This window comes from Papio anubis, chromosome 11 (assembly GCF_008728515.1).
Source record: "Papio anubis isolate 15944 chromosome 11, Panubis1.0, whole genome shotgun sequence".
NCBI classification, from domain to species: Eukaryota; Metazoa; Chordata; class Mammalia; order Primates; family Cercopithecidae; genus Papio; species Papio anubis.
Window position 1 is genome coordinate 6333558 of NC_044986.1, and position 24306 is coordinate 6357863.

At 44.6% G+C, this 24306-nt stretch overlaps 1 protein-coding gene across 4 annotated transcripts in view; it reads right to left on the reverse strand.

Moving 5' to 3' along the window:
- The window catches only part of DOCK1 (dedicator of cytokinesis 1), a 542700-nt gene that overhangs the window by 438574 nt on the left and 79820 nt on the right, over window positions 1-24306 (reverse strand). For 2 of the 4 annotated variants that reach the window (XM_017944437.3, XM_017944435.3), the window contains exons 6-12: window positions 22084-22232; window positions 16945-17080; window positions 15582-15739; window positions 14403-14484; window positions 13516-13651; window positions 4980-5052; window positions 1392-1534 (exon numbers count right to left, since the gene is read on the reverse strand). In XM_017944437.3, the coding sequence (XP_017799926.1) occupies window positions 1392-1534; window positions 4980-5052; window positions 13516-13651; window positions 14403-14484; window positions 15582-15739; window positions 16945-17080; window positions 22084-22232 (877 nt within the window). The remainder of the gene's footprint in view (window positions 1-1391; window positions 1535-4979; window positions 5053-13515; window positions 13652-14402; window positions 14485-15581; window positions 15740-16944; window positions 17081-22083; window positions 22233-24306) is intronic. The other 2 variants (XM_017944438.2, XM_017944436.3) reach the window with 1 other exon arrangement.

Below are 24306 nucleotides of genomic sequence, written 5' to 3' on the forward strand. Positions count from 1 at the left end.
TTAGGAAGTCACCTGTGATCCCCTATCACTGTTCTTGTCCCTCGGTTCTCACTGTGACTTGGAAATGCCCACTCCTCCCAGAAGCTGAAGGAACTGGACCCCTGGGCATCAGCCCAAGGTTCTCTGGCTTCAAAGATCTTGGCCACACACCAGTGAGCCTGGCAGCGGCAGGCTTCGGGTCCTCTTTCCCAGCGATTTCCTGCTGGCCTGATACCAAACTCCACTCTCCCTGAATGACTCTAATAAAAGTTTATCAAAACTCTGATGACTGCAAAAGAAACTGGAGATCCCAGGGCAGCCCCAGCTCGAAGCACTGAAGGATCGGCTGGCAACCTTTGCATGGTGTCCCCAGCGGGAGAGTGACTCCAATCTAAACAGCCCTAATTGGACCTCCCTATGGTTTTCAATTAAAGTGCAAATAGGGAGGGCTGTTAATTCAGGAGAAGATGGGTCCTGGGTCAGCTGAAAATTGCTCTGTCTGCAGAGGCCGCATCTCATTAATGTTCTGGGTTGGGGTCTTTGTCCTGCTACTGTTTGCCAGAGACGGGGGTAGTTCACGCCAGAGGAAAGCTGGAGGTCCCTGCAGAGCCCTAGGAAGGCTCATTCTCTATAACATTCTTCAGGCTCAATTCACATTCTCCTTTAGAACAGTGGGAAATGAATCAAGGTAATTGTTTTTTAAAAGTCTAGTGACATAAGGTAGCTGGACGATGAAGCAGGTCTGTTCGCCTAAGCTCTACTGCGTTTACGGGCAGTCTGCACGGATCAGGGAGTGAGACGGTCAAGTTCTGAAGGTGATTTCCCCTTGGGCTGGAGGCGGGGCCTCAGTCACAGTTGTTTCCTGGCAGCCCTCCTGGCCAGCCAAGTGCCAACTGTCACCAGCCCAAGGTGATTGATTCATTCCTTCTGCCAGCAGCAGGTCAGCTGCTCGGGAACGTGTCAGTGCAGGATTAAAAACGGTGAGTGTGAGGCAGGGGGGTAGGGGAGGAGAAATCACTTAAATGACAGAACTCAGGGGAGCAAGTCTGCACAAATGAAGTCACCTTCTTAGGGAGACCAGCAGGGGAGCCCCAGAACAGGCAGTGATTAGCACACAACATGGGCAGAGGGGAGTTACGCCTACCGCCTGCACGTTCCTCTGAACATTTAATCCGACCCCACTCTCCATCCAGGAGTGGGCTCTCAGCAATGTTCACAAAGGTCATGGGACAGAAAACCGTCACGCACCGTACAGGGGGGCGACCATCACACACATTCTCCACCAGGACCACTGTCACCGCCACCATCTTCACACCATCATGATCAACATCAAACTAAAACGCAACCCAGACAGCACTGTCCCACACGCATGCAAATACACACTGATGGAAACAAAATAGGAAAATACGTACCCTGCCCCTTGTGGTTGACTTCTTTGGCAGCGATGACTTTGTTTATAACAGTCTGAAGGAAGTCATTCTCCCCTGCCACCCTGGGTGAAAAACGGGATGACATGTTCAGCGGCTTGTGTCGAATGGCGTCGTCCAACGCGAGCCTGGAGGGCACGGGACGACCAAGACCACAGGAGACAAAGGGGCACAGAGACCCATGGGTCACGGTAACAAGGGAACATAAGAGATCATCGTCACCGAGTGTGAGAGGGAGGCATCATGAGTCAACGCACGACAAAGGATGGGAGAGGTGACAAGAGAAACAGGGAAAAGCATTGATCAGGAAAATGCTGAACCATGAGAGGGAACAGAGCAAACGAGGGCAACCCTCTCCCCAGGAAATAAACGTGCACCAGGCCTCCACTGCGTCTCCATCAGACGCTTGTGTTTAAAAAAAGGAGCTTGTCTGAAAGCCACATGGGTGAAAGGCATTTAATCCCAAAGAATGTTTATGGCCATTCCTCCAATTTCAATAATTCTGAACATAGCATAGGTCAAGGGGCAGATGATCTAAAGGGAAACACAAAATCGAGATTAAAAAAAAAAGTCCCTGGAACGTAACTGCTTGCAAAGGCTTTCTACTCTACTGTCTTGGACTATGTACACAATAGTCCCTAAAATGACTACATGTGAGAAGAATGGCACCGTGTTTGGAGAACACCATGACCTATTCTCATGTGTGGCGCCATTATGAACACAGACCACTCATATTTTCAGGGTCCGTGAATCAGGAGCCTGTCACAGATGCTGTGCTATACGAGAGACTAGCTGAAAACAGGTAGCATATGCCCAAATAGAAATACCATGTAGCACAGCAAAGTGCGCTATGAAATGAGCAAGAAAATAGACAGCATGGCCATGATGTTTAAAATCAATCCTGGGAACAAGGACAGTGCTATCCATCACTGGAGCCACAAGACTCAAGGGAACTGAAGACTGTTGTCATTTACTTCACCAAGTTAAAAAAGACAGGGAGGAAGGGAGATGTGCAATGTGCTTCCTTCCCTAAAACCAACCCTGTGAGATAATAAATCAGTTTTAATGGAGCAAAAAACGGTTTCCTTAGCAAGACATTTCCCAAAGAACTGGTTTCATTGCTTATTTTGCTATTAAAAATCATGCTGTTCTTTTGTTTCTAACACTGCAAATATTCATCTATTAGTCTTCCTTTAATGGAGCACGGAGTCACAAATTACATAAGAGGTACACATGGAATAATGTATTTTCCCAGTGGACATTCCACTACAAGATAGAAAAAGATGGCAGCAAAGCACAGGCAGTCTCAGACAACTCATAACATGTTCTGTGAAAATCAGTGAATCTAAAGCTAATAACCTCCCTAACTTTTCAAACAATCCCTCAAGTTGGGTTTGTTTGTTTTGGGATTTTTCTTTCCTTTTTTTTTTTTTTTTTTTTTTTTTTTGACTTTTCACAGAGGACCACTAGCAGGCAACAGGTAATTTCAACTTAGTGGTACATCTGGGCATCAAGAACCTCTGAGGTCTAATACATAATACAGCATTCAAAACAGTAGGGGCTGCATTATTTCTCACGAGAGAATGAGGCAATTTAATATTATAATTTTACAAAGGTGTATTTTATTTATGACCTCAATATCTGCCCATGTTCCACGATACTGTTCCCCTTGTTTGCTAAGGAAACTTCCAGATTCTGCAGCACTGCGTTCCTTTTATAAACTCTCCTCCCTGGGTGGGACTACAAAACAACATTATCCAGCAGAGCTTTCTGCAGTGGTGGAGACGTGCTGTGTACGTACGGCCCAGGACGGTGCCGCTGGCCTCCTCTCCTGCTGAACACTTGAAACAGGACCAATGTGACCGAAGAACTCAATGTTTAATGCTACTTCATTCTAATTATTATTATTTTTTTTGAGACGGAATCTCCCTCTGTCACCCAGGCTGGAGTTCTGTGGCGTGATCTCGGCTCATTGCCACCTCTGCCTCCCGGGTTCAAGCGATTCTCCTGCCTCAGTCTCCCAAGTAGCTGGGATTACAGGCGCCTGCCACGACACCCGACTAATTTTTGTATTTTTAGTAGTTATGGGGTTTTGCCATGTTGGCCAGGCTGGTCTCGAACTCCTGACCCTCAGGTGATCCTCCTGCCTCAACCTCCCAAAGTGCTGGGATTACAGGCGTGAGCCACTGTGCCCAGCTCATTTTAAGTATTTTAAATAGCCACATGGAGCTACTGGTTACCACACTGGACAGGAGAGTAAACCTAAAGCATTTAAGCCACAAAGAGACCTCTGCCTCTAGTGGTGCATGGTGAGATACATATAACTTAACCCTGACTCCCAGTTCAATAACGCAGGGTTTGCTGTTATTCTTATGACAGGAAGACAGCAAAATCTCCTACTGAGCTGTACAAAAAGCTTTAGGGTGCCACCTGACCAGATCGCCTGCCTGCAAAGAAAGTCATACTCTTCCTGTCCTAGCCAGTGGCACTCAAGTCCCAGAGGAGTCGGGTGGGGTTGAGTGCGGTGGTCCATCACCAAGGATGCATGGGGCAGAGGGAAGCCAACCTCACATCTCCAGACCCCCAAGGACAGGACTCCTTCAGCCACCCAATTACTACCCGCCTCCGAAACCCTTCAGCCAACAGCTGAAAACAGTAACATTTCTAAAATCTAAAAATGTGTTTCAAGTCTGAAATCGATTAAGAAGAGAAATGAGGGAAAAGTAAAACTGCAGAGCACTATGGCAGGGGGCTGCCACTTCCCTTACCACGCACTCTCCCCTAACATCGCCCCCCAACCCCACACCCAGGAGGAAGCCGTCTCTTACAATTCACCTCAACCATTTGGATTCCTTTTCTCTCCTCCTCTGTGAGGAGTAGGAGTGCCCTTAAGTGGCCAACGACCATCATCTGGGTACACTCTTGCTTCCACACGAGGGAAATAAATGCCAATTCTTTCCACCAGTTCCCTGGGTCCTACCCACAAATCAGATAATCAATTTAATGAATCTCCTCCAAGAGCTTTTTCTCAGCTTCCGTGCCTCTTTAAAGACTTCAAGTCAGAACTAGAGAAAGCCGAAAAACGAGCACAGATATGCTCCACTCTAAGCAAAAACCAAGAAACAAAAATCAGCAGCATGATTCTATGCTTTAAAGCATTATTTCCCGCTTTAAAATAATTCATCATAATTTTGTTTGGTTTTCTATTTTAAACACAGCAACCTTCTATGATGAATTTGGAAGTATTGTGCTTTGAAACTACAAATAGCTACTAGAATAAATTAATTATGTAAAGAAACGTTCAGGCTCAGAGAAGAGTCATAATTCTGTGCCTTCTACATGATCAGGCAGGTAAAATCTTCTACTTCCAGGACCATAAACAAACTTTGACCCAGGATTCTTACGGCTACAAAAAAATTCCATGTACTTACAGCAGTGACTAAAGAGGTTTTTCATAATTATAAAATAATCAATTCTTACTTAGGTTTATCTATTTAATTATAAAGATAACTATTACAAGCCTATGTTTTCCACATTATATCTGGCTAAGTACTTGAATTGCTCCATACTTACGGCTGAAAGGGAATGAAATGCTGCTTATCTTCGTCATCTACTTTTCCATTTATTATATCTGTTACATCCATCACTGGAGACAAAAAGAGAACAGACATTGTTTTGGCTTAAATGCTATAATCACAGAACACAAACAAACAAACAAAGGAACATCAGAATATCTTCTAGCAAAAGCTAGAAGCAAAAGCTGTTTTCTCATCGTCAAGCCTAAATTATTTCCATGCTTGAAAGACAAATTAAGTTATCAGAAAACGCTGGCCCAAATGGAAGTGGGGCTCAAATGGCAGAGTTCCATTTAATAATTTCCTTTGCCTATTATCCAACTGTCACCCTAGAGCTGCCCTGTCCAATAGAACTTTCTGTGATGATGGAAAATGTTCCATAACAATGAGTAACAAAAATGTGAAAGCACAGGCCGGGCGCAGTGGCTCACATCTGTAATCCTAGCACTTTGGGAGACCAAGGTGAGCAGATTGCTTGAGCCCAGGAGTTCGAGACCAGCCTGGGCAACATGACAAAACCCCTATCTCTACAAAAAATACAAAAATTATCCAGGCATAGTGGTGTGCACCCGTAGTCCCAGCTACTCAGGAGGCTGAGATGGGAGACTTGCTTGGGCCCAGGAGGTGGAGGTTGCAGTGAGCAGAATTCACACCACTGCCCTCCAGCCTGAATGACAGAGACCCTGCCACAAAACAAAAGAAAAAAATAAAAATGTAGAAAGCATGATGGAGGAATTGAAAACTTACTTTTACTTCATTCATTTAATTTAAATTTAACTAGTCACATGTGACCAGTGGTTACCATGCTGGCCAGCACTGTTCTGAAGCCTCACGTTAGTGCATTCCCCCAAACAATCAAGCAAACAAGTAGCTACCATTTCCCAAGCACCCACCACATGCTGGTATCTGTCGATGCTCTTACAAGAGGACACTTCAAGGCAAATCCTCAGAGTCACCTACCATACTGACGAGAAACCGAGGCTCAAAGACAGGCATGAACAAGCATGCTCAAAGTCTCCAAGACCCAAACTCTTTCAATACTATTAAACTGCCTTCACAAACACATCCCCCTGGGAGGTCCAGGCTTGCTAACATCACAAGAAAGGCTAATATCCTTTGCAATGTTCTTGTGTTAAAAAGACATCCCCTGATTACACTCAGGAGTAAACCCAGACACACTGTCTACCTTTCAAACAATTCCTTTTGCCCTTGGTCATGACAGAACAAGAAAATCCAAGAATAACCCCAGATGGCCCTGGTCACTTTCCCTGTCTCTGCTACTGCTCAACCACCACGCCGGACTTAAGAAAAGAGAGGAAGATGCCTTGTTTATTTTCTTTGCACAAGACCCTTCCCCAGAAGGGTCTCTGTAGCCCAGGGTCTCTATGTTCAGGTAAGAGGATGAGTCTAAATATACTTTGTCCAATACACGAGTAATCATACATTGAGATTTTTCCTTTCTACCATCACCATCACCACCCTCCAAAAAGGGGGAGGGACATGTAGAACCAAAAAAGCAGAATTCTCATCCCCTGCTTGGCCTGGTGGAGCCCATGGGCCTCAGTATTGTGTCCTAAAGGACGACACCCACACTCCACTGAACCAAGGGGACTCAAAGAGCTAAGAGCCCACAGCTGTGTTTGCAGATACAGGTCGAAGAATCCCAAATACCTTGGAACATCAAATGACAGCTGCTCAGAAGATGCATGGTCTGGACACCGGCCCTCACCTGGCCTGGGGGAAGACTTTACCAGCTTCCACCACTCTTGGGGTTGACTGACCCACATGCGACTGCTTTTTACCTACCACATGCGACTGTGGAAAGCACCCACCTTTTTACCTTTTTCCAAGACACCTGAGACCACCAGTTCAGCATCCTTCATTAACTCATTTGGGCAGCAGCCCACTATGAGCCAGAACCAAGGTGGTCTGACCCGGGCAGGCCAGCCCTCACATGCCAGCTGGTCCTGGGTGGCCTTGCTGGGTGCCTGCAGAGCCCCTCTCTGCCATGGGACTCATCTCACCGGCTGACCATGGGACTCCCTTGCCACATCCCCAGTGCCCAGCCCTGGAACACAGCACCATGTGCAGGAAGGCAGCAAACAAGCAGGAAACACAAGCAGAGCCTGAGCACCCACAGGTGGAAAACAGCCCGAGTCCCGCACCCATCCTGAGCCTCGAGGAGAACGCCCTGACGTCACCCGTCATCACTGCTCATCGCGCTTCCCGCACCCATCCTGAGCCTCGAGGAGAACGCCCTGACATCACCAGTCATCACTGCTCATGGCGCCTCCCAAACCCATCCTGAGCCTCGAGGAGAAGGCCTGGACATCACCAGTCATCACTGCTCATGGCGCCTCCCGCACCCATCCTGAGCCTCGAGGAGAAGGCCTTGACGTCACCAGTCATCACTGCTCATCGCGCTTCACGCACCCATCCTGAGCCTCGAGGAGAAGGCCTGGACGTCACCAGTCATCACTGCTCATGGCGCTTCCCAGACACTCTCCTGCCTGCTCTCCCGCACACAGCCCCATGTGGAGGGAGTGCTCCCTGCAGTTTGGACAAGATGTCCCTGACACCAAAGGAGGAAATAAAGGTCTTGGGGGGAAAACTCCCCCAAACAGCCAGCCCAGGGTCTCCACATTCAAGTAAGAGGATGGTGAAAAGACAGAGTCCAGCTGAAGTCAGTGCAGCTCTGTGAGGGAGAGGCCGGGTAGACAGACGGCACCACGTGATGCTGGAATTCAGAGGGCAGGAGAAGGAAGGAGGCAGTGGTGTCAGGACAAGAGTGATGGAGGCACAGGGCCAGCAAAGGCAGGAGAGCAGAAGGCGGGAGGTGAGAAACGTCTCGCAGGGAGAGGGGCTGACGGCTCAGTCCCGCTGGTGGGGCTGCATCAGGACGACTTGCTCGCGGCAAATGGACCCCCACACCCTGCGAGTCAGCAACTCTGCTGCAGAGGCTGCCCTGCAAACAGGCACGGGTGGGATGCTTTAAGCCCCAGGATGCTCACTGCGTAGGTACTACACCGCAAGGCTGAGATACCCTCAGAGCCCAAAGCAAAGGCCTGCTGCAATCACAGGGCTATAGGCTGCAGACACTGAGAAGCCGAATTTTTGAATAACACTTAATAAAATGACATGTTCATAAGATAATGCTAGGTTTGTTAAAAAGATAAAAGTATACACAATGCAAACATACTACTGAACTGCACACCTAAAAGTGGTTAAGATGGCAAAAAAGGGACTAAAAAGACATTGAAAATCCATCAGTAAATAAACGAACACATGGTAGGATGTGATATTGTATTTAAAAATCATATGCCACACACAGAAAAAAAAATTTGGAAACAAACATATCAGAATAAACATGAGGTACTACCCCAGCTATGTAAAACTATGGATAATTTATTTAACTACACTTTTCCATAAAATTTCCATTATTTTTACAATTTTCTATCTTTTAGAAAAAGATAGAAAAGGTTACATTATAAAAAGATTAAAAAACAGAAACGTGACCCATTATTTTCAACCAAAGACTAAGAACTGTCGCCTTAAAGGCCCATGAACACTTTTCTCATTTTGAGGAACTGAACTCTGCTGACACAGACATGCAGAAGTCATTCTGAAGAAAGCCTCAAAATTAAATTTGCATGTGGAAACTGAAGTTGCATACGAACAGGCAGAATACGATTACCAAAATGTTGATCAACTTTCTTAGATGTGGGAAGCATCCCTTCTATCCCTTCTTTTTTTTTTTTTTTTTGAGACAGTGTCTCGCTCTGTCGCCTAGGTTGGAGTGCAGTGGTACAATCACAGATCACAGCAACCTCAACCTCCCAAGTTCAGGCAGTCCTCCTGGCTTGACCACCCCAAGCATGAGCCACCATGACTGGCTAATCTTTGTGTGTGTGTGTGTGTGTGTGTGTGGTTTTTTTTTTTTTGGTAGAGATGGGGTTTCACCATATCGCCCAGGCTGGTCTCAAACTGCTGGACTCAAGCAATCCGCCCACTTTGGCCTCCCAAAGTGCTGGGATTACAGGTGTGAGCCACTGCACCCGACCGAGTGTCCTTTCTCAGTAACAAAGAGAACATCTGGTTGGACGACACAATGAATAAGTTAGAAGCAAATCCTATTTTAAAAAATTCCCCAGATGTGCTGAATGCCACCACGCGATAAGCGGGGCGGGGGGGCGGGGGACAGGTGGTCTAGTGGCAGCAAACTGCCAGTCACTGAGTGGCCCATAGTGACAAACAAGTGATTTTGGTTAAAGCAGAGATACTGGTTTAACTGGACAGGAGTGGGGCCTGTGCAACAATTTTTTCTTTTAGGGAGTGGGGTTGCAGGGGACAGGATCTGACTGTAGCCTAGGCTGGAGTACAATAGCACAATCATGGCTTATTTGCAGTCTGGACTGCCCTAGGTTCAGGTGATCCTCCCACCTCAGCCTCTCGAGTAGCTGGGACCACAGGTGAGTGCCACCAAGCACCCAGCTAACTTTTGTAATTTTTAGTAGAGACAAGGTTTCGTCATGTTGTCAGGCTGGTCTTGAATGCCTGGGCTCAAGCGATCTGCCTGCCTCAGCCTCCCAAAGTGCTAGGATTACAGGCATGAACCGCAGCATCTGACCAAGAATTTTTACTGAAAGCTTGCAAAATTTTTCTCATATTCAGTTAGGATTGAGAACCACTGCATTAAGATATTTACTTTTTGTGCCAAAAATTTACATAGTGAATAGTGAATTTACATAATGAAATGTCTCAGAGAAGAGTTTCTAGTAGGAAACTGGAAATTCCACAAGCAGAATGATCAGGTCTTTACGTTTTTTTTTTTTTTTTTGAGACAGAGTCTCGCCCTGTCACCCTGGCGTGATCTTGGCTCATTGGAACAGTTCAAGCAATTCTCCTGCCTCCCTCCTGAGTAGCTGGGATTACCAGCACCTGCCACCATGCTCAATTAACTTTTTTGTATGTTTAGTAGAGACAGGGTTTCACCACGCTGGCCAGGCTGGTCCCGAACTCCTAACCTCGTTATCAGCCTGCCTCAGCCTCCCAAAGTTCTGGGATTAGAAGTGGGAGCCACTGCATCAGCCTTTTGTGTGTGTGTGTGTGTGTGTGAGAGAGAGAGAGAGAGACACAGTCTCGCCCTGTTCCCCAGGCTGGAGTACAGTGACACAATTTTAGCTCACTGCAACCTCGGCCTCCCAGGTTCAAGCAACTCTTCTCCCTAGCCTCCTGAGTAGCTGGGACTACAGGCATGCACCATGCCTGGATAATTGTTTTATTTTTCGTAGAGATGGGGTTTTACCATCTTGGCCAGGCTGGTCTCAAACACCCAACCTCATGTGATCCACTCACCTCAGCCTCCCACATTGCTGGGATTACAGGTGTGAGCCACTGCGCCCAGCCAGATTCTTACTTGCAATGTACAGACACACATCAACTGAGCACGTCTAGGAAAGCTGGCCCCTCTGGAGTGAGCACAAAGGCCACAAAGGCTCAGTGCTCAGAGCTTGGGGCTGAGGCATGAACATGACATCCCCACTCAGGGCATGCAATGGAGCCAGGCAAACCAGCAACTGCTGAGCAACTGTGACACCAGAAAGGACAGAGAATTCAAAGAACCTGGAAACCCAACATTAACAGCTGCAGGCCTGAAATCTTCCCACAGAGGAAAACAAACGCCTATGGGTATCTCTGAAGCACTTCACACAGGTTCGTGCAGGTTCACACAGGTTCAAACAGGTTCACACAGGTTCACGCAGGTTCACACCGGTTCAGAAAGGTTCACACAAGTTCATGCAGGTTCACACAGGGTCACGCAGGTTCACACAGGTTCAGAAAGGTTCACACAGGTTCACACAGGTTTAGGTTTATAAAAGTTCACACGGGTTCACGCAGGTTCACACAGGTTGGCACACGTTCACAGAGGTTCACATAGGTTCACACAGGTTCACGCAGGTTCACACAGGTTCTTTGCAACCCCAAAGTGAGGGGGAACACCCCATGTGCCAGTCAGAGCAGAGCAGCAAGAAGAAGCCACACTCCAGAGAATTCACGAGCAAAACGACAAGGCTAGAACTTGGCCCCAGGTGGGCTTTCAGAAGCCCCAATATCAGTGGGTACCAGGGACACGAGACCAGGAAAGGAGGGAACCAGAGACCAGTTCCAACAGGAGGAACCAGGGACCACAGGGGGTGTCCATGTGGTCAGCAGATATCAGGGGACAGAAGTCCCTGGTGGCTGCACAGCCAGGGATCCAAACTCCAGTGACCAGATGTAGTGTCTCAGCCAACACTACACAGGTGGGGGCTCCAGAAACAAGGAACTATGTCCCAGCTGCCCGCTTTACCCCAGTGAATAACCTGGGCTTCCGTAATTCATGGAGAACTCCAGGAGCTGGGGGGCCCAACCTAACTCTAGACCCCACCAAGCAAGCGTAAGTGAGCATGTAAGAAACAGTGAAAGGCCACAGTGGTGTCAGCTGAGCCCATGCCCATCAGCCTCTCCATCCATTAGTACCTAGACCTTCATGGACTGTCAACCCAATGAAAACTGAAAAATATTCCAAATTTTTAAATTCCAAAAATTTTAATCAAAAGAAGGTAAAAACTGTCAGCCTATGGTCTAGATTTCATCTTTAAGAAATACAACTATGCATTCGTAGGCACTTATGACATAGTCCCATCTTGTAATCTAATAACCAGAGAATCTGTAGGTCTGCTGTTGAAAAGAGGAGCGACTTCCGTGTGCTGTCAAAGATGTCTCTGATTGCTCAAATGGAGCCAATTATGTCTGAGACAAAAATTAAATATTTTCTTAAAACTACCATCAAGATGGAAAAGAAAAAAAAAAAATCCTGGAAAATGAAAGGTAATTAAATATAACACTAGATTACATGTAAAAGATGCTACAGGCTCTGACAAATAGAGGGGCAATTTTCAAGTCATGAGATGAAAATGTTAGCAGGGCATGAGGGGGCGCGCCTGTGGTCCCAGTTACTCAGGAAGCTGAGGCAGGAGGATCACTTGAGCCCAGGAGGTCAGGGCAGCAGTGAGCTGTGATCACACAGCCTGGGTGACAGAGTTAGACTCTGTCTCTTAAAAACAAAAAGACAGAGAGATGAAAACGCAAAAGGATTTCCCCAGCCCAAGGTCGGGGGGACTTCAGAAAGAAAACCTCACCCTCACCATTTCACTCACAAATGGTAAAATCATTGGAACACTCCGTTAGTTAGCTCTACGGATAAACTGAATTCAAGTAAACTGAATTAATATGCTGCTCTCATTATGTCTATATCACTGCTATGGCTTACTTCTTATGATATAGTAAATCATTTAAATGACTTAAAATATTTTTCCAAAAATTCCAGGCAGAGCACATAGGAATTTTAGGATGGTGAAGCTACCCAGTGGCACTACAATGGGGAATATACAGTATTATTCAACTGTCGAAACCCACACAAGGCACAACATCAAGAATGAACACTAATGTAAACTATGGACTTCACAGGACGACGATGTGTCAATGTGGTTCACCAACTGCAATCAATGTACCAATCTATGGGGGATATTGATAATGGGGACGCAGGGGGAAGGAAGGAGAAATATATAGGAACTGTCTATATTTTCTGTTCAATTTTGCTTGAACCTAGAACCTTTCTAAAAATAATGTTTATTTAAAAGGCAGAGGGGGAATGGACTAAGTTCAGAGTTTCCTGGTAGCCAAGGCAAAGAACGTCTTCCACAGCTGTTCATACAAAAAATCCAGCTGTGTGTCAAGAATCAGGAACCTTTCCCACATGAATATTCACATGAATCCCAAAAATCACAAACATAAAATAAATATCAGAGTGCTAAGTAATGAAATTGTAGCAACCATTAAAGAGAGAAAACCACTTCCCAAAACTATGAAACATGAGAGTGACATTGAAATAGGGCAAATAATTAGAACTTCCTGGTATGCCTTTATCTTTCCTCAACAGAGATAATTGGTCTTTCACATTCCTCGTGCTGTCACCAAAAATAACAGAGCACCAGCACGGCAGAGGAAGAGCACCAACATGGCCAACGAAGAACACCCACGTGGCGGAGGAAGCGCACCCACGTGGCGCAGGAAGAGCAACAATATGAAGCTAACTGCGTCCTCTTCACGGTTTGCTTTCTTTCCTCCCCTTCGTTGCTTTGACTGTCCTGCACAAATCCATTCTGATGTCCATCACCAAGACCTGAAACCCTCCACTGACTGGCTTCCCTACAGACTGAGAATATGGGTCAGGATCTCTCCCAGGGAAAGATGAGATCCACTTTAAAACCAAATATATGATTTACATCTGAAACTTGAGGCCTAGAACATCCTGAGCCTAGCAGGTCAACTGGAAGCCACAATGAAAATAACTAATAAATATATTTTTTCTCTCCAGCAGAAAAGCTTATAAATCAAAGCTGCCCATTGACCAATCAACATTCAGCAGTGGTTCTTTTGAAAGTGACTGTGAAGATCTGAAACTCTCAAGGAAACACAGAGAAATGGATTACCAGCCACTCCAAAAGGTCGCCGCAACCCCGAAGTCAGTTTCCTGGTATTGTTGTCCCTCAGCTCCATGCGACCCACGCGAACAATCTGACAGACAAAACTGATTTTCTCCCTTTTCAGGTCTTTGCTTCCGAGGTCCTAGAAATATTAGTTTCCATAAATTATTTTGGAGAGCCATTATTCAATGCAAGTTTCAATGAAAAGGACAGTAAAAAAATGGATTGAGACTCTTTTCTCAGACCCATTTTTATAATTTTAATCAGTTATTCATAAGATAGAAAGGAATTTAATAACAATAATCAATTACTGTTAAGAGAGCTTAAGATACACATTTAAGGGCTGGGTGCAGTGGCTCACACCTGTAATCCCAGCACTTTGGGAGGCCGAGGAGGGTGGATGACAAGGTCAGGAGTTCGAGATCAGCCTGGCCAACATGGGGAAACCCCATCTCTACTAAAAATACAAAAAATTAGCCAGGTGTGGTGGTGTGTGCCTGTAATCCCAGCTACTCGGGAGGCTGAGGCAGGAGAATTGCTTGAACCCAGGAGGTGTAGGTTGCAGTGAGCCGAGATCACACCATCGCACTCCAGCCTGGGTGACAGAGCAAGACTCCGTCTGGAGGAAAACAAAACAAAACAAAACAAAAAGATATACATTTAAGAGGCACATTCCATGGTAATGGGGTAAATCTTTGTCACGGTCATTCTAAGGGTGGCTAGAGACTCAAAAGATTTCTGGAAAGGCACTCTACTTAGTAATACTAAATTAACCAATATTACAGGCATCCCAGGGACCCATGTTCTAGTGTGGCAGGAAGGCCGAGAGAAATCACTAAAAGTAGTCATTAGAATGGCGGCCAATTCAACCAAACATCTTTGCGTGCACTTACAGTAAACACAGCTCGCAAATTATGTAATCTGTCGATGTCTTTAGGTAATCCTGAACTGGACCAGCGAACCAGGTAGTTTTCACTTGAAAAAGGGAGAAATAAAAGCAAGTTAATTTTCCAAATAACAGAGTACCAAATGTACATCCACATTGCTTCATAATTAATACCACGTAGGTGCACTATACAGACAACTATGAGTTTATAAATATCAAAAATAGCACATACAGCTACTCATCAATTAACATCCACAGCAGAAAAACCCTGCCAAGTTTTAATGTGGGATGTCTTGGGTTGTCACTGTAATGGAACTACTTGCAAATGGTATTTCTAAGTTGGTTTTTTTTTTTTTTGAGCCTATTTGTTCATTTAGAATGACAATACTATAAAATTCAGCACAATGCACGTTTATTTCAAAACCTATGACAAACCAAATACACTGTAAAATAAAAACTGCATCCCATGTCAAGAGGAAACAAAGTCTTTACCAGAAGTGAGAATAAAATCCACTCATATTTTTCTGTATCATTCATACACTGAGTTTTCAAATTTTGAATAATACAAGTGAAGATCCTCGAGTTTTAGCATATACACAGACACACACACAATTCATACATAATTGAACCACAGTGTTTCCATCTGGGCAAAGAGAAAGTTATACTGAAGGCTAAGCAGGAATAACAGACTTACAGTGTTTTCATTTAACAAATATTAATTGACAGTCTGTATGTGGCAGGCACCATTCTAAATGATGCATTCCAGTCAATCATCTTGCAGAAAAAACAACAGGATGAAAGTCACAGAAATGGCATTCAAAGAAACCAAATTTTGAAAAATGGAAATAGTGATATTTGAGGGACCAGGGTACATAAAATCTTATGAAGACAACTTAGGAAACAAAGTATTACTTCAATCTTCAGCTGCACTCTACAGAGTGTACCTGCAATTGCTATAACTTTACGAGCAAATAGCAATCTACACGCGAGAAGGTTCACCCTGACCCAGAGCCCAAACTGGCTGCCATCACACTGCCCAAGACAGCTCTTGGCTCGGCTGCTTGGTCGTGTCCAGCAGCCATTCATCCAGGGCCTCTCAGCATGAATGGCGCGCGTCAGTGGTTCTGATCCCACGTTCCTAACACCAACCAAAAAGGAAAGACAGCCGCCAAGAAATTTCACCTACCTGATGAACTTGGACTCCACAGGGTCATACAGAGACATGAGGACTTCCGCATCTTCTCCTATTTTACAAACCACGTTTTTGAGGTTCACAAACAAGGCCAGAGAAGGGGTTGCAGCAAACTTGGCTTGTCTGTTAATATCTATGTTCTGCTTTTGAGACTGTGAATGGAAGGAAACAGAAAGTCAACCCCAGCAACGCTCATCACTAACACTTGCTTTCTTTATTCCCTACAGAATAGAAAATGGTAATAATTCATTGGCATAACCCAGCAAAGCCATTGGTGCAGTCACCTTCTTATCTCCCCTGCACATTCTTAAATCATGCATTCACACAACAGACAAAAAAATCGTATCCCGTGCAACTGTTGTGCTATTTTCGAAGACACAAAACTTTCAGGTGTCCAACCAATAAATCAAAATAATTATTATATGTGTAGTTATTTAATTTTTTGTTCCCTCATTAGACTAAACCCTCCAAGGACATCTGTCTCATTTATCATTATGTCTTCAACATTTGGTACACAGTAGATGCTCAGTAAATACTTACTGAATTAACAGATGATTCAATTATTCAATCAGTTTTGAATATCTACTGTGTGTATGTGTGTGTATGAGAGGTGGGAGGTGACTGGATCATGGGTGGATTGTTCATGAATGGTTTAGCACCATCCCCTCAGTGCTGTCCTCATGATGGTGAGTTCTCACAGATCTGGTTGTTTAAAAGCGTAGCGTGTAGCACCCCTGTACACCCTCTCTCTTCCTCCTGCTCTACCCATGTGAAGTGCTGGCTCCCACTTCGCCTTCCGCCATAAGTGTAAGATTCCTGAGGCCTCCCCAGAAGCCACTCCCCTTCCTATACAGTCTGCAGAACCATGAGCCAATTAAATCTCTTTTCTTTATAAATTACCCAGTCTCAGGCACTTCCTTATAGTAAGGAGAGAATAGGCTAATGCATACATGATACCATTAAAGATCACAGAAGATGAAAAACCAGTAAGACGTGTGCTGTCTGCCCTCAGTGAGCTTGAATACATAACCTGCCTACCATTAACAGAGAGGAAATGCAGAATCAAGTCTTGTGTCCCATTTGACAGATGAGAACACAAAATCAACATCATTAGGATCCTGTCCCCTAAGATGAAACACAATGCTGTCCAATCCCCTTTCATGTCATGGGTGACATCCTGTGCCACCAGGCTCCGTTCCACTCATGGCTGTAGGACACACACTCCACAGCTACTCCTTTTCAGGTTCTTTCTTAGTGAAAATTCTGGGCTTGACTGATATTGTACTAATGTTGAAAACCTATTACTGAGAAAACGTGTTCCAAATGTAAAAGGCATATTACAGAGAGTCAAACTTACCTTTTCTTCTTGTAACCTTTCCTCCACTTGTTTAGAAGCTATTTCATGAGCTCTGAAGAGACTAATCGTGCTAGTTAATTCTGGATCCAAAATATTCCCATCTTCATCTCTAACCACCAGGTCCAAATCTAGAATTCTAGAACAATAAGAATTTAGAAGTTCATGGACATAGACCAAGGAGGTTGAATTTTCTAGCACAACTCCCACCACAGCAACTGGGCAGGTAAAAACATCCTAGAAAGTCAGGCTTGCCCACAAATATTAGGAATATGAAATTCTTGGAGGTTGCTTTCTTTAGCTCAAAATGTGTCACCTCAGGAGAAGTAAAAAAAAAAAAAAAAAAAAATTCCTCAATTTTTACTTCCATTGCAATCAGCAGTGGCTTTGTCTTCCAATGAAAAGTTTTATAGATCTACAAGGCCCAAGTGAAGTATGTATTACTAATTATTATGTAAAATATGAAAAGTTTGAAGGCATACTTTTTTTTTTTTTTTTTAAGACAGAGTCTTGTTCTTGTCGCCCAGGCTACAGTGCAGTGGCGCAATCTTGGCTCACTGCAACCTCTGGTCCCAGGTTCAAGAGATTCTCCTGCCTCAGCCTCCCAAGTAGCTGGGATTACAGGCGTGTGCCACCACACCCGGCTAATTTTTGTATTTTTAGTAGAGATGAGGTTTCACCATGTTAGCCAGGCTGGTCTCAACTCCTGACCTCAGGTGATCCACCCACCGCGGCCTCCCAAAGTGCTGGGATTACAGGCATGAGCCAGCACACCTAGCCTAAAGCACACTACATATATACACACACATATTCACATATATTTGCAATCACGTATACATCCATCAACCCAAACGCAGAGCTGGCAGTTGTGACAACATCACAGAGTTGAGGAAGGAGAGAGGGAAGAAAACTTGGAGGAGAGATCTTCCCGCCACCTTATTTACTCCCCACTGACCCCGGCAGGGTCCCCTGCATGTCTCCCCTTCTACTTCGAGTCAGTTTCTAGTCCTTACATGAGGCCACAGGAAGATTTTCAATACAGATGTTCTATTGTATGTGAACACCAAACATATGGACGTTATCTACAACAAGGTTAAGCAACTTCCTGGCCAGATGGCTAAATGCAGTCGCCAACTAAAAACACAAGCAACATCTGGCTAATAAATCTGTCCAGTCTATAAGAGTACATATTTTGGGGAACACTGTCTCTGATTCCTCAAATCCAACAAAATTATAAGGTGATTTTTACCACAGTTTTTGTTTAAAGAACACAGGCAGTTGTGTAACAAAAGAGATCAAGCGTTGTGATCTGGCAGTAGGTTCTGGGTTTCTTGTTCACAAAACATGCAGGTCTAAGGGCAGAAATTTAACCGTAGATGCCTCTTACCCTGCCGTTGGGATTTCATATTCCTGTAATTAACAAGCCGATGGAGGCGGGCTTTTTTAACAATATGAAAAAGGAAAGAGAGTCATTTGAAAGAATGATAAATTTCCTTTGGGAGGTTGAGACGGGCAGATCACGAAGTCAGGAGATCGAGACCATCCTGGCTAACACGGTGAAACCCCGTCTCTACTAAAAAAATACAAAAAAACTAGCTGGGCGAGGTGGCGGGCGCCTGTAGTCCCAGCTACACAGGAGGCTGAGGCAGGAGAATGGCGTAAACCCGGGAGGTGGAGCTTGCAGTGAGCTGAGATCCGGCCACTGCACTCCAGCCCGGGCAACAGAGTGAGACTCCGTCTCAAAAAAAAAAAAAAAAAGGAAAAAAAGAATGATAAATTTCAATTAGAGAACATCTTTATAGTTACAAATTAAAGAGGAAAGTGGAATTGCCCATAAATGCCCCATTTAGAAAAACCACCCTGAGACTTCGAGTCTTGAGGTCACACACCTTAAAGTCAGATATGAGTCTGCCAGCAGCTCAAACATATTTAGTCTTTGGAGTTTTGCTCAAGCACTATACCACTGGGAAGGCAAATACAGAAAACTCATTTTTTCCTTTTAATATCTATTGAGCAAATTCCACTGACGGTGAAGCAGGAGGACCAACGGGGCCTGTCAACAGCATCAGGGTAAACAGACTTTAAACAAATAGAGGCTTTTTGCACTGCATGAAAACAGCCTCGGTGGCTGCAGTGTAAGCGGGATGCCTCAAGACCAACAGAAAGACATCTGGAGAAAATGTAAAAAGCATTTTAAGGTCTCATTAGTTATCTTTGTAACATGTCTCACTAACAAGGCAAGCTCCTCCCTCCCAAATACTACTCCTTAACCTATCCCTGAACTAGCCCTAGGAACGTGCTGGTATAGGCAGGGTCAGACGGTGTGGGCATGGTTTGTACTGGTGTGGGCAGGGGTCAGTAATGCGTGGATAGAGTCAGTACTACTGTGGGTTCAGCCAATGTTCGTGGTGGCGTGGTCACTTCTAGTGTAGGCATGATTAGTTCTGGTATGGGCACGTCACTGCTGGTGCCAGGGTAGCTACAAAGCACCAGCTTAGGAAGCCCAGCCAGTAGGTCCTACAGGCCACGCAGAATTGGGGTCCCTCCGGGAACACATGAGAGGATGGCCCTGTGCCAGCCTGCTATGCACATCCTGCCATGTCATCACCTCACACCTGCCAGGGCACATGGTCAGACCCATTGCACAAAGGAGGACCCCTAAGCTCGGAGAAGTTATTTATTCCAAAAGCCTGGGCTGTGTCAGAACTCTCCAATGGCAGAGCCATGCTCCTTCTAGAATGCCACATGCAAACCGTCACACGAAGTGGCTTGTCCGGTCAACTCTTCTACGCATTATTCTCAGCAAACAGTATGCAGCTGGTTCTGAATCAGAGTGAGTTTCCATTATGAAGGTTCAACTTACCACAACAAGGCAATGGAGAGATGAAGCCCATGGAAACCTAAGGCACCTATGAGGACAGTGTGGGAGCCCCCCACCCAACCTGAAATCATGTGTAGAACTCTGTGTGTGTGTGTGTGTGTGTGTGTGTGTGTGTGTGTGTGTCTGTGTTGGGAGGTCTGTGTGCCTGTATGTGTGTATTGTATATGTGCATTTTTCTAGCGATATGGTCGAAGACCTTCATCACATTCTCAAATAGCTCTCCAAACCCCTCCACCCAGGTTAAAAATAAATTTCAAAGGCAAGAATGCCTAAGCAATGAATGAAAAAGACACAAAACATCTTTTCCTTATTAAATCCACCCACCTTAAAACCAAACATTCAACACTGTGATACCATTTTGCATCATATAGGTTTTCTGAAGGAAGCACTAGGAAGATATATGCAGGGTGCTGGGCTTTGGAGAAATTATGGAGGAGGCTGGAGATCCTTGGGCAAAAAAAAACCGTCTTATTAAGGACTGTATTTCCTATCAAAGTAGTAAATTGTATTTGGAAACACTTCCTTCCTTAACTACATTTTTCCGTGATACAATGTACTTTGCTAGCTTCCTGCAGCCAAATTAAGCAGGTGGTCTCTGAACATAAGTTTAAATTATGATACTCCAATAGAAAATCAAATCAAAGCTCCAAAAGTCTGCTTTTTTAAGCAGGTGGTCTTGAAGTGGGTTTTACTGCAATAATAGCTAATATCTCAGGCTTTCCGGAAAAAAAGTAAAACCCTTCTCCTACAGCATTTCTAATCCAAACCCTACATCTTGCTCATAACGTTGCTTTAAGACATTTTTCACACTTCAAAACATAAATTACCAGAAAATTATGTGATAATTCTGATTTTACAGAAAGGTTCTTTGATTTACCCGGACTCCTTTCTGCTGAGTGGCTGGAAGCAAGCCCTTTCTCTCTTCTGACTTCCACATTCCAGTGTGCAAAATGAGGGGGTTGAATTAAACCAGAAGTTTTCCAAATCTGCTGTCCAGCACAACCCCACTCTATTTTTAAAAACGGAGACTTCCGGCCGGGCGCAGTGGCTCACGCCTGTAATCCCGGTACTTTGGGATGCTGAGGCGGGCGGATCACCTGAGATCGGGAGTTTGAGACCAGCCTGACCAACATGGAGAAACTCCATCTCTACCAAAAATACAAAATTAGTCAGGAGTGGTGGTGCATGCCTGTAATCCCAGCTACTTGGGAGGCTGAAGCAGGAGAATCACTTCAACCTGGGAGGCAGAGGTTGTGGTGAGCCAAGATCACACCACTGCACTCCAGCCTGGGCAACAAGGGCGAAACTCCATCTCAAAAAATAATAATAATAATAAAACAAAACAAAAAAACTTGAGATTTCCAGCCAGCATCCCAGATATCACAAATCAGAGCCTTAAAGGATAGGTTTCGAGATTCTATAATTCAACAGCTGTCCAAGTGATTCTGATATAGAAGAGCATTTGGGAACCATGTGGCCACTTTTAAGGCTTCTTACAGTTCCGCTATTCTATGAAAAACCAAATATTATCAGGTGGAAAAGGTCTTGGCCTCATTCTAGTTACAGGACCCAGCAGAATTAGGATCAGAGCAGCTTGTTTCCTTTCAGCGTCAAAAAACACGTGCTAACACTAGAAGGTACAGCTGGAGGCAGGGGTGAGCACTAAAGGCACTCATGCAGAGCTGGGGGGATGCCTGCTGTGGATGGGAACAGCTCTTGCTCTGGCAAGAGACATAATTGCACAAAGCAACTATTTGTTGTTTACTGCAGTGAAATTTAACTGGGCTGTATTTCTGTTTGTGAAATCTGGCAAGCCTACACAGGTGACAAACTTTCCAGTGATCTAATGTCCAGTCCGACTCTCAGAACTTTGGATTCCACAGAAAGAAACCTGTTGCTTGTCACTACACAAGGCCCCGCCAGATCTGGACTCAACGTCAAAAACTATGATCAGAAAGTAAAAGTTCCTTGCTACGGGAGTAATGATACGGTTCCCTCCAGAACGGCGAAAACGACAGGCTCCCTGGCTTCTTGGCTCTATGCCTTGAATAATGACAAGGTTTCAAGAATGGCTCACAAAATTCCCCTGTTCAGAATCCAGTGGAAAATACCTCATCCTTTTCAAAATGAAAAACATGCCATTATTTTGACGGTAGAAATTTTGTTTTCTGATAAAATGTGATCTCGGTCTCTTGAAGGCTTATAGTGATATTATTACATTGGATAATTTAAGAGTGAAATCATCTTTCAAATAAACAAACCTGTTTCCATAATCAATTTTGGCTGTGACCTTCTTCTTCAGTTCTTTGAGCTCATCCTGCGGCAGAGTTCCAGAAAGAATTTGTGATCGCCATTCAATAAGGTCATAGATCATGTGCCGCACACTTCGAAACATCTCCCTGTTATCTTGCTATACAGGGGGAAAAACCCAATCATAAAGATTTTGTTATAAAACAGCATTGTGAAGATGGTAGAGAATGGATATCTCTTCAAATACACATGAGGTATAAGCACTAGATCATGAGATTTAGTTAATGTTGAATTAAAAGGTGCTTTCAGCATACACTGAAACATATTATTTGGATTTGGTTTTCCATGAGACATTAAAATATTAAAAGAATAAAAAGTAATGCATAATCCCCAAGATTTCATCCAACATTCTACGTGCCACTGAAGCAAAAAAGTGATCCCAACATGGGCTAGACCCTGAACGTCAACACCTGCTCGTGAGCTTCCTGCATCTGGATCAGAGACAGGCAACTCTTAAAGCTCCTCCAGAATTAGTCTGAGCCTAAAGATCTGAATCCTACAACCTGCATATGGTCTTCAGAACACCCTGCACCCTGGACCCTTCTCAGCACACTGAGAACCTGAACTCCTCGGCCTTGCTCTCAGCTGAACTATAGGGAAGAAGAAGCATTCCACTCTGGGCTGGCTGCTGCACACTGTGGTGTGTACAACCCACAAGAGACACTTCTGCAAGAGGCCAAATCTCAATCTACAAGCTCTTGGTGCTTCTGTGACAAAAGGAAAATGCAAATACGATGCAAAACTCACACTTCTTACCACTTTCTAAGAATTTTGATGGGACTGACGGTTCAAAGAAAAGCAACAGTTTGCAGCTTGCAATTACAAGTGTACAATGATCAAGGAGATTAGAGATTATCTGAAGGAAAATAACTCAGTGGTTCTTTCCATGAAAAGAAATCTAGGTGGAACCTAATGTGATAAAATTCTAAGCATTGCTGGCCTTGGGAGCTCAGGCCTATAACCCTAGCACTTTGGGAAGCAGAGGCGGGAGGATTGCTGGAGCCCAGGAGTTGGAAACCAGCCTGGGCAACATAAGGAGACCTCATCTCTTCAAAAATTAAAAAATTAGCTGAGCATGGTGGCTCACAGGTGTAGTCCCAGCTACCCAGTAGGCTGAGGTGGGAGCATCGCTTGAGCCCAGGAGGTTCAGGCTGCAGGGAGCTGTGATCGTGCCACTCTAGTCTAGCCTGAGCGACAGAGCAAGACCCTGTCTCAAAAAATAAATAAATAAAAAAGATATCTAAATGTCATGGTCCCTTTAAAACATTAACTGTGTTCACTGCCACTTTTTTTAAAAGCTCCCCTTCTACATAACTGAACCACATACCTCACACTGGTATTTAACCTTCTTTCTAGGAGTTTCTAATATCCACACTGCCTTCTCTTGTCCACTGCTCTAAGGCTGTATCAACTATCTAAAATCCTTAATAGTTTGCTAATATCTACGACCACAGAGCAGAGCCAAAAACTCTTACGATTTTTTTTTTTTTTTTGAGAAGGGGTCTCACTCTGTTACCCAGGCTGGAGTGCAATGGTGCGATCTTGGCTCATTGCAACCTCCACTTTCCAGGTTCAAACAATTCTCCTACCTCTCCTTCCCGAGTAGCTGGCACTACAGGTGTACTCCATCACACCCAGTTAATTTTTGTATTTTTAGTAGAGATGGGGTTTTGCCATGTTGGCCAGGCTGGTCTCAAAGTCCTGACCTCAGGTGAGCCATTCGCCTCAGCCTCCCAAAGTGCTGGGATTACAGGCATGAGCCACTGCACCCAACCCATAGAAAAATATTATAACCATTTTTTGGCTTGGCTTTCTTTGCACAAATCCAACCATGTAAGTCTATCAGAGGCAAATTCAAGTTTTGTAAAAGGAAACGAAAGTGCTCATTAAGAATACCTACTCTAGGGTGATAGACTGAAGGAGGTCCACTGACTATTAGCATCAACTCCTGTTTATTTTGTTGCCGTATTTTTGTTTAAAAATTGCTAAGTTGAAGATGAAACATTGACTACAGAATTGCTCAGATTTACACAAAACATTCATGGCTAACTTTACGCTTTTAGGTTTTTGACTACGTTTGATGACAATTACTGCAACTGCTTATTACTGTGCATTTACAGGAAACCACTGTATAATCAAAAACAACAAGCCTGCCCAACAAGCAGCTGCAGGAC